Raw genomic sequence first — 11,000 nt, 5'->3', positions numbered from 1 at the left:
TGTGTGGTCAGGGTTATTATGAGATGGGGGTGACCAAGGCCACGTGCCTTTCCTGACCTACATACCGATATTTACATGCCATTCTAAGTAGGTCTGTGAATGGCCGTGGTGATAGCACTGATTTCCTGAGCCAACAGGAGTTTTTGTACCTGTATTCGATGGTTCACTGCATACCAATTCATCTAGGGCACATCGTCATAGAGTACATCAGACATTAGGTGCAGTATTCCATATTGGGAGGGATCTTCTCAGGCCCCTACAATACAAGACTAGTTTTGGGCATGGGTCTCTTGGACGCAATTCACGGGGCTGAGAAGATGAGTATACCTGTTCCCCTGAGCTTGGAGATAATGAGATTGATGGGTATGGTCCCCAGGGTTCGGACGGGAGTTTATGGCTTGGTTCTACCAGCTCCAGAGATAGCTGAGGAGGAGGGTGATGATGCGGAGGCTTCGCAGCCTGTTCCTGAGCCTCTGCCAACACATATGAAGACCGATGCACCTCTAGTGGCAGAGGACCCACCCACAGTATGAATGTTTTCAACATCTCGATCCCATTATTGCTTTGAGTGGCTCGAGAATATTGTCGGGGTGATACGGATAGAGGTCGCTGAGGTCTGAGTAGAGATTGCTGAGGTCCGGGCTGCGCAGGCCATAAATTATACAGAGTTCATGGTACGTTTTGATACGTTACAGCAGATTTTAGAGCGAGACATCACCTAGTCATTTGTCTTAAGGCCGAGGACTCCTTATAAGTATCTAAATGTAGGCATTTTTATATATATATATATATCGTATTCACTTTGCATGTATTTTGTGAGGTTTGATGCTCGTTTTGCACTTAATCATTTACTATTTGCTTTATAGGGCATAAGGAAGCCATGGAGAACAAGAATATATCATTTAGGCGAAAAGGAAAGAAAACAGGAATTTCATACCACCCCCCATACTACGCAGTATGGGGGCCGTATGCACTATAGCAACAGAATGATTTGGATTTGTCTGGCCAGATTTCCATACTACTCAGTATACGGGGCCATATGTACCCCATATGAAACGCGAATCTAGGGTTTTTGAGTGCTATTAGACCCCCATACGACCCCTATACAACCCATAAGTCGTGGGGGGTATAAATACTGACATTTAAGGGCTTTTTGCTGGGCTTATTTTGGGAGACCACTTGAGAGGCTTTGGGGGACCTTGGGAAGGAAAAGAAGGGCAAGGAAGCTAGGAGATCATTCAAGGCCAGGGTCCAAGACTCTCAAGGCAAGAAGGCAACATCATTCAAGGGGAGATCTACCACGATTTGAAGAAAGGAGACCCGCGGCTAGAGGAAGCGTCATTCGGCATTCCTTTGGTGGGGGAAGCATCATTCGGCATATATTCTACCTCCTCCTCTGCCATTTCATCCGGGGAGTGTCACTTATGCTTTTATTTTGTGTTTCACTTGATTGTATTACTTGTTGTGGGATGATGACACACTAGACCCTCAAGGCCCCCGGGTGTTGATGAACCTTGGGTGGTTTTATCATGTATTTTGGATGATTACTTGTTAATTCCATACTTGGGTAATTTTGAGATTTAATCCATTGTTTTCTTACTAAGTGCTACACTAAGGAGAAATCCGTAGCTCTTTTATGAGTGATGCATGTAGATGTGAATTGCTCGCATGTATTAGATCATGAATGGATTAGAAGGGGATACTTGTATCATCACGCCAAGAAATCGGATGTTTGGTAGCCCTCCATGTAGGTTTAAGCCGAAGAAGAGTAGGCTTATTCCTAATTGAGATTTCCTTGTACTTAATGCAATCGTAGGAATGTAGATTTGGATGAAATTCCTATCTATGTTCATACAGGATTAGGGTTCAATCGCCGAGAAATTAGGGTTGTTCTAATCTTGGAATTTCATGGTCCATCTTACCCTTGCATCTTTTATTCATCATCAATGTTTCATGATAACGCCTCAAGGGGATCCGCATCCATAGATCTTTGCATTACATTGAGTTTCTTGCTTGCTTATTGCTTTTTCTCTCTAATTTGTTGATAATCTTGCTTTAGCTTTAATTGCACCTATGACACGTGTCCGTATATTCGTGTAAACTGCAAGTGCATGGGTGTCAAACTAATAATTACCCCGGTGAGTGGGCAGTCGAATCCACAAGGAACAGGGCTACTAGTACTAACTTCTTCTCTGCTTTCTAGCCTAATGATAAATGGAAACATGTGGTGATCTAATATGCGAAGAAATGAATACCAGAGACGAATATGCAAGGATGAAATGGATGGAGAAATCAATCAGTAAAAGTGGGGTATTCGGGCAATGCTCCCCCTATGATTCAGGTATTAGGTACCGAATGAGCAAAGTGTTTCTATGAAGAGTAAGTTAAGTCGTGGAAATCCAAATATAATCGGATCCGGCCTCCCGATCACTGATACTAGTCCCCTACAAGGGCCCGGTGGAGAAATCGCTCAATCTCAACACCTCACACCACATATGACCGCAAAGCACTCTAGGGATTCCAAGAGGTGTATCCGATTCCTAAAGATTGATACAAACCTAATTCCCGGTGAAGGATCCCAACCCCCTACAAGGTCCCTGTGGAGAAATCTCTCAATCTCACGCCTCACACCAAATATGGTTGCATAGAGCTTAGGGAACGGAGATAGAATACACCAATCGAAGGGGAAAGGGGATGCTCTCTATCTCATGACTCACCCTCTCAACCCTCTTCAATCTTGAGGTTCTAACCCTAATGGAGACCTCTCTCTCACCAAGGTAACAAATCATGCAAACCAAATAACCAAAAGATCAATAAGGAAAGCAAGCATTAGACAATCAAGATTAAAACTTAATCAAACTCAGATTAAATAGAAACACTAAGAAAATCCACAAAAGATGAGAATCCTAGGGTTCCCAAGCCCAAATACCCTCTAGGGTTTTAGCTCTCCATGGAGAAACATACAAAACACACTATCAATGAATGAAAGTATATTAAACCATTGAAATAAACCCCTTATATATGAACTGATGGCCTTGATGGAGAGCTTCGACGTCTTGAAGGACCCACTCCGAAGCTAGGTTCACCGGTGGCTTCCTTGATGCTATAACGGAGGAGGAATCGATCAAAGTTGGTGACGAAGTGCCTCCAAAGCAGCAAAGACCTCCTCTCCAAACCCTAGCCGTCTCACCCCTCAAGGGCCGCACAAAAGATGAGAAAGAATAGGGCAAAACGTCGATTTATAGGCCTTAGACCGCGTCTGTCACGTGCCCCCACGCGCTCATGTGGATTTTCCACACGCTCGCGTGGGCTGCAGGAATTTCCACGCGGGCGCGCGAACAGTAATTTTACTACAGTACTGCTACAGTGAAATTACCACAGTAAAATTACTGCAGAACTTTTCACAAAACGCAGCCCCAACACTCTTCTCTTGAGGCCACATGTCCGGGCACACGTCCATGTGGTAGGCTATAAACCTTTTTTTCATCGACGTATCATTGATAGGTCTTGCAATCTTTACAAAAAGAAGGAATATGAAGATGTGGCTGCCTTTGTGCCCTTCCAACTAGTGAATTGACTTGAATCTTCTTGGAAGTTTTCACACATCTCCACGTTTATGAACTCCTCTCGTGTCTTGGTCCTTGAATTGAACAAGAACTCCCAACATTGTGTCTTTATAGCCTATCTTTGCTTCCTTTTTACTCTTTAAGGCATTCACAACCTATATGCATAAAAAAACACCAAATACACAATATGAGACATAAACCATGGTAAAAATGATGCTCAATGCATGTAAAACATATATAAAAATATGTCTACTCAAGCACTTATCAACCCAGTAGAGTAAATTCCCTCACTTGAGATCTTAGGCTAGATAATAGGTCGAGAAGGAGTAATAGGAGATCCTTAGCACCGTGGAATACGATCCTCGTGTCTTCACACGAGGTATTACTTGGCGATCCCGTACACTTGCGGGGAAGCAATCAAGTTTTTGGTGTTGTTGCCGGGGAACTTTAAGGAATTCTAGGAAACTCTTAGAATATTACCCTAGCAATTCAATTCTTTACTCATTTGTTATTGTTATTTTTCTTTTCCTTTGATCTTAACTTTCTATCATCTTTCTTGGTTTTGCAAGGTACTATGCATGACACATTCAAATCCATCGACCTTGATTACGCCGGATAGTGAGATTGAAAGAATTTACATCGGAGATTGAGAGAAGTTGGTGAAGGGTCGGGTACACAGAATATTAAAATTGAGGATAGAGAGTCTTCAATCATGGCCGAAGAGCGACGCACTCTATCTAAGTATGAAAGACCCCAATTCACGGGTGACGAGTTTAGTGTTCAAGCACCATCCGTGGCATCCAACAACTTTGAAATTAAAGCAAGTATAATCGGCATGGTACAGAACTCGATTCAATTCAATGGTCTTTCAAATGAAGATGCACATGACCACCTTTCCTGGTTCCTCCAAATTTGCTCTACATTCAAGATTAATGGGGTGTCGGACGATGCTATCCGTTTGAGACTATTTCTATTCTGTTTGAGAGACGGAGCTTATCATTGTCTTACATCATTTTCTCCGGGGTCTATTAAAACATGGAAGGATATGGTTGAGAAATTCCTTGGGAGGTATTTTCCGCCAAGCAAAGCGGCGAAGTTGAGGCAAGAAATTTCATCCTTTAAACAAGGGGAGTCCGAAATATTGTTTGAAGCCTATGAGAGATTCAAGGACCTCCTTAGAAGGTGCCCCAATCATGGTTTTGTCTCATGGATGCGAGTACAAATCATTTATAATCGGCTGAATTATGCTACTCGGCAACTTATTGATGCCAGAACGGGTGGTTCCCTTAGCAACAAGTATCTTGATCAGGCTGAGCAATTACTTGAGTCTATGGCGAGCAATGAATCACATTGGGCCTCAAGGGGATCTTCACAAAAGACTGCTGGGCTATACGAAGTGAGTAGCAATGATACCTTGGCCGCAAAGGTTACCTCGAAAGCTTGATCTTCTTATGGGCAGTAGTTCGAGGCTAGAATCAGTGTTGAGTTGTAGTACTTGTGGTGGTGGGCATGGTGCAGCCCAATGTCTTTTTGGTAGCTCCTCTGTTGCTTCCATTGAGAATGTCGACTATATTGGGGGGCAATGAAATCAAAGGAACCCGTATAGCTCAACTTACAATCCGGGGTGGAAGAACCACCCAAATTTTTCATCGAACCAAGGCTAACAACAAAGAGGTGCACCACCTCAAGGATCTCAATTTCAACAACCGGCCTTTGAGAAGAAATTTACTACTGAAGATATCCTTGCCAAGTTCATGCTCAGTACTAATGACAGGTTCAATAGCCTAACTAGTAGCATGGACGCACAATTTGGCAAGGTGAATGCTCAGCTCACTTAGCACGCCAAATAGTTCAGTGAGATAGGTTCAGTCTTGAGAAACCTCCAAGCTTCGGTAAAGTCACTTGAGCATCGAGTAGGGTAACTCGTGAAGGCAAATTCTGATCGTCATCTAGGGTGTCTTCCAAGTAACACGGAAGACAATCTAAGGAGCACTTGAAGGCCATTGCTCTTAGAACGGGAGGCAAGTGGAGACAAGGGTCGAAGTTGACCCAAGTGTCATGAAAAGTGGGGTAGCCTTCAGGAAAGACACCAAGCTAGTTGAAGAAAGTAGTGAAGGAAAAAATCAGGGAAGAAATGACAAGCCGCAACAAAAAGGACCATCAAAATCATCTGAGTACAAGTCTCCAATCCCTTATCCAACCAGATTGAAGCATGACAAGGAGGATGTTCACTTCAGAAAATTCATCAACATCTTCAAACAACTCCACTTGAACATCCCGATAGTTGAAGCATTGACTCAAATGCTGAAATATGCCAAGTTTTTAAAAGAGCTCCTCACGAACAAGAGAAAGTTGGAGGAAGAAGGCACGGTTGCACTTATGAGGAATTGTTCAGCTATTTTAGAAAAGAAACTCCCACAAAAGTTAAAAGATCTGGGAAGCTTCATTATCCCGTGTATGCTTGAAGGTGGAGTCCAAGAAAATGCTCTAGCGGACTCGGGGACTAGCATAAACGTTATGCCCTACACCATGTATTTAAAACATAGCTTGGATGAGTTAAGGCCCACGAGGATGACCTTACAACTGGCGGATCGATCAACACAGAAACGTCATGGGATTGTTGAAGATGTGATTGTCCGAGTGGACAAATTTGTTTTTCCTGTGGCTTTTGTCATCATGGACATCGATGAGGATGTGGAGATATCACTTATTCTTGGCCGACCATTCCTTAGCACCTGAGGTGCTCTAATTGATTTAAAATAAGGGAAATTAACGTTAAGAGTCAGAGAAGAGGAAGTGGTGTACACTTTGCAGCTGCTATGAAACATTTCTTAGATCATGATGACACACTTGACTTCATTGATGAAACTGATAGGTTAATTTCTGATTGTGTGCAGGAGGTACTCTCGATAAACCCTTTGGATGAGTATTTGGGAGAGTTGGAGAGTGAAGAACAGGAAGAACCTCAATACCATCCTCAGATTTGCAACTTGAAGCAACCAAAAGAGAAGATAACCAGTACCAATGCTAAGGAAAAAGAGAAAAAAAGAATCATTTATGAAAAAAGTATGGAGGGAGATTCGTGGGAGACAAAAGAAAGAGATCAAGCTTCATCACCCCACAACTCAAGTTGGAAAGGTAAATTTTTCACCCTTCTCTACTCATGAACAATTTGATGTCTTTTCCATGTTGTCACTGAATTTACCGGGAAGAAACAACACTCCAAGAGAAACCGGGGGTGGCTTCAAACTCTTTGAGCCCCCATGAGGTAAGGAATGAGGTACGTCAGGCTCGTGACGTTAAACAAGCGCTTCTTGGGAGGCAACCCAAGAATTCGGGGGTGTTTTCTTTCATTTTTCGTATTTTAGTTTCTAGTTCATTTCACTTTTCGTATTTCTTAGACTTGTGTTGCTTTTGAATAAATTCATGCTCTCACACTTGGCACATTGCTCTTGTCATTCTAATTGTGGTGTATTTGTGCAACTTCTTGAGAAACTCATGTTAAGGAGTTAATTGATGTGCTAGATCGTCATTTTATTCATTTCATTCATTTTTGGAGAAGTCCTCGACCTTGCCATACCATTTGTACATTGTTTAAAGCAGGTTTTTGAAGTTTCAGCCGAGTTTTAAGGTCCTACGGCCATACTGGGCGTATGGGGATCGTCTGAGATGAACACAGAGTAAACATGAGGCTCTGTGCCATCGCAGACGATTCCCAGATGGCCTTATTTATCTGCCGAGAGAGGCCAAATGGCCCGGAGGGCCCCCCATATGGGGCCGTGTGGGGGCTGTCTAGGGCCAGCCTCTCTCTCTCCCCCCCTCTTATATCTCTCTCTTTTCTCTCTCTCCTCCATTCTCTCTTCTCTCTCACTTTCCACCAAATTTCTCTCTTCTTTCTCCCTAATGTCTTGTCCAAATCTTCTCATTTTTTCTCCTAAAACTCTTCCCAATCCATTGGAGATGTCGATCTAGTGATTTTCTCCGAGTTTAAAGCTTGTTTTCTCGAGATTTCGTCGGTATGCTTTTTCAATGCCCTAGTTTTATCTTTTTCATTTCTTGGGCATTCTTGGAGATTTTGGGTGGGATTTCTTTATCATTTTGCTTGGTTTGGATGTTGTGAACGTCATGGATGAATTTTCATTCAAATTTATGTAAAACGTTTTCGATTCTATGAATATATGGGAAATTCTTGACGTGTGAATAGTGACCATACGGCCGTATGACCTGAAAAATTCAATTTTTCATTGGTTTCCTCTATCTTTTGCATTTTATTTTGGTTTATCTTGTATCCTTATGAGATTGAACAAGGTTTGTCTTCATTGTAGGGATGCATAACACTAAGAGGCTCGCCTCCAAACGCCCAAGAACCACCGGACCCTCATCTACACCCGATGAACCCGTCTTCAAGTTTTCCCATAATCGAGAAAGATATGATAAGTTGAAGACAAAACCATTTGGGACATTGTGCTACCTTGATTGGGGGCTTGTGGAGGACCTCGGGATAGTAAATCAAGTAAAGGAATGGTTATCACATAACTGTTAAGACAAGCTTTTTGCCATAAACGAGCCAACCTTTCACCAATTAACCTTGGAGGTTTTGAGTACATTCGAGGCACAACAAGATGGACACTCCATGTGGGATAGGAAGTGTATCACCATCCGCTTTCAAGCTTTTGGGAAAAAGCGTACTATACACCACTTGGAGTTTGCTAGGGCATTGAGGGAGTTTGGTGAGCTTTCCTAATTTTAATGGAGGTCGGATGAGACATGCATTGCTCATCACACCTTTTGTCGAGTCATACCTCACGACGAACACAAGATGAACCGGGGAAGTTTCGTTTTCACCCTCCTCTATTATTTGCATTGCTTCTTCTTGCATGTTCTTCATGATTAGTGTACATTGAGGGCAATGCACAACACTAAGGGTGGGGATGGGTGTATTTCATGTATTAGTACCATTTGTTACATGCTAGTGTTACCTATGATGGCTTTGTTCATTCTTGTAAGATTCTTTCAGCTTGGATTAATGATTGATGTGAGTTACTTGTTTTTATGCTTTATTGAATCCTATTTTACCCCTAGTATTGTCATGTGCACTGAATTTTCTGTCGATGCCCTGGGAATAGCCAACATGAATACTTTAACTCTCTTGTATGCATAACACACTACTTTGAGTACTTGTCCTTAGAACACTAAGTTCTATCCTTCAATGGACTCTTAAGAACTTCTAAGTCTTGTTGCGCTAATCCTAGTTTTGTGTCATGTAGAGTACTTTCAAGATGTGATCTAGGGTGAATGTGAAAAAAAATGAAATGAATGAAAAAAAGAAAAGAAAAAGAGAAAAAAAAATGAGTCTATGTCAGTATTCCTCTGCTACTGAAGCATGAATGCGTCTATGTAGACTGTAATCGAGTATTTGGGTGGCTCTTGTGCCTAACCAGCATGTGCACTCTCCAGAAAAAGATTTCAAAATGATGTTGGTGCAGTCTACGTTAGTCAGACTAAAAAAAAAAAAAGAGAAATATATGATGAAATGAAAATAAAAACCCTAGTGATCTTTTTGAGTACTTACCAAAGGTTTTAAGATGAAAGTGGATTTAGTTTCGAGCTATAGAATTAGAAGGATCTTACTTGGCCATTGAAGTAGCACTTAGTAGTTTAAGGCTTAGTATTCTTTGTAAGTGGAGTTATTAGCATCTAGAGTTGTACTGATTGAAGGCCTTAGGCTAGACCAGATCAGGGCAAATGAGATATAAGATTCACTTACACGGCACAGACATATAATGGGTGAGAAAGGATATTTTTATTATGCTTATTAACTTTAACTCAACATCTATGTATCATTGTCCATTGCTTTTGGAGTCTTATGTTTGCTTGAAGCTAGAGGTAATGTATTTGGACACTTTTTAGTCTCTTTGTTTTTCATGAGTTGATTGCTTGGGACAAGCAACGCTTAAGTGTGTGGATATTTGATAAGTGTCTAAATGTAGCTGTTTTCATATATATATATATATAGTATTCACTTTGCATGTATTTTGTGAGGTTTGATGCCCGTTTTGCGCTTAATCATTTACTATTTGCTTTGTAGGGCATAAGGAAGCCATGGAGAACAAGAAGATATCATTTAGGTGAAAAGACAAGAAAACAAGAATTTCATACCATCCCCCATACTACCCAGTATGGGGGCCATATGCACTGTAGCAGCAGAATGATTTGGAGTTTTCTTCCCAGATTTCCATAAAACCCAGTACACGGGGCTGTATGCACCCTGTATGAAACGCGAATCTAGTGTTTTTCAGTGCTATCCAACCCCCATACGACCCCTATACGGCCCGTAAGTCATGGCGGTATAAATATTGACTTTTAGGGCAGAACAAAGGGCTTTTTCCTGGGCTTATTTTGGAAGGCCACTTGAGAGGCTTTGGGGGACCTTGGGAAGGAGGAGAAGGACAAGGAAGCTAGGAGATCATTCTAGGCCAAGGTCCAAGACTCTCAAGGCAAGAAGGCAACATCATTCAAGAGGAGATCTACCACGATTTGAAGGAAGGAGACCCGCGGCTAGCGGAAGCGTCATTCGGCATTCCTTTGGCGGGAGAAGTGTCATTCGGCATATATTCTACCTCCTCCTCCACCATTTCATCTAGGGAATGTCACTTATGCTATTTTTTTTTTTGTGTTTCACTTGATTGTATTGCTTGTTGTGGGATGATGACAAGCTAGACTCCCAAGGCCACCGGGTGTTGGTGAACCTTGGATTTTTTATCATGTATTTTGGATGATTACTTGTTAATTCCATGCTTGGGAAATTTTGAGATTTAATCCATTGTTTTCATGCTAAATGCTACACTAAGGAGAAATCCGTAGCTCTTTTATGAGTGATGCATGTAGATGTGACTTGCTCGCATGTATTAGATCATGAATGGATTAGAAGGGGATACTTGTATCATCACACTGAGAAATCGGATGTTTGGTAGCCCTCCATGTAGGTTTAAACCGAAGAAGAGTAGGCTTACTCCTAAATGAGATTTCCTCGTACTTAATGCAATCGTAGGAATGTGGATTTGGAAGAAATTCCTATCTATGTTCGTATGGGATTAGGGTTCAATCGCCGAGAAATTGGGGTTGTTCTAATCTTGGAATCTCATGGTCCATCTTACCGTTGCATCTTTTATTCATCATCCATGTTTCATGATAATCCCTCAAGGGGATCCGCATCTATAGGCCTTTGCATTATATTAAGTTTCTTGCTTACTTATTGCTTGTTCTCTCTAATTTGTTGATAATCTTGCTTTAGTTTTAATTGCACCTAGTAGAGTAAATTCCCTAACTTGAGATCTTAGGCAAGATAATAGGTCGAGAAGGAGTAATAGGAGATCCTTAGCCGCGTGGAATATGATCCTCGTGTCTTCACACGAGGTATTACTTGGCGATCCC

General features: G+C 41.8%; 1 protein-coding gene and 1 non-coding gene across 2 annotated transcripts in view; one reads left to right on the top strand and one right to left on the bottom strand.

Moving 5' to 3' along the window:
* Positions 1-281: 281 nt before the first annotated feature.
* Positions 282-11,000, top strand: part of LOC120252526 (probable leucine-rich repeat receptor-like protein kinase At1g35710) — a 39,276-nt gene continuing 28,557 nt past the window's right edge. Inside the window, exon 1 of the mRNA XM_039260699.1 lies at positions 282-527. Coding sequence (XP_039116633.1) covers positions 282-527 — 246 coding nt within the window. The remainder of the gene's footprint in view (positions 528-11,000) is intronic.
* LOC120252614 lies at positions 4,660-4,766 on the bottom strand. Its single transcript, XR_005534071.1, has one exon. It is a non-coding gene; the product is annotated as a small nucleolar RNA R71 (small nucleolar RNA).

The sequence above is a fragment of the Dioscorea cayenensis genome, chromosome 21, assembly GCF_009730915.1.
Source record: "Dioscorea cayenensis subsp. rotundata cultivar TDr96_F1 chromosome 21, TDr96_F1_v2_PseudoChromosome.rev07_lg8_w22 25.fasta, whole genome shotgun sequence".
Classification (NCBI taxonomy): Eukaryota; Viridiplantae; Streptophyta; class Magnoliopsida; order Dioscoreales; family Dioscoreaceae; genus Dioscorea; species Dioscorea cayenensis.
The sequence above is the reverse complement of the archived record's forward strand: the minus strand, read 5'-3'. Positions and strand labels throughout refer to the sequence as shown.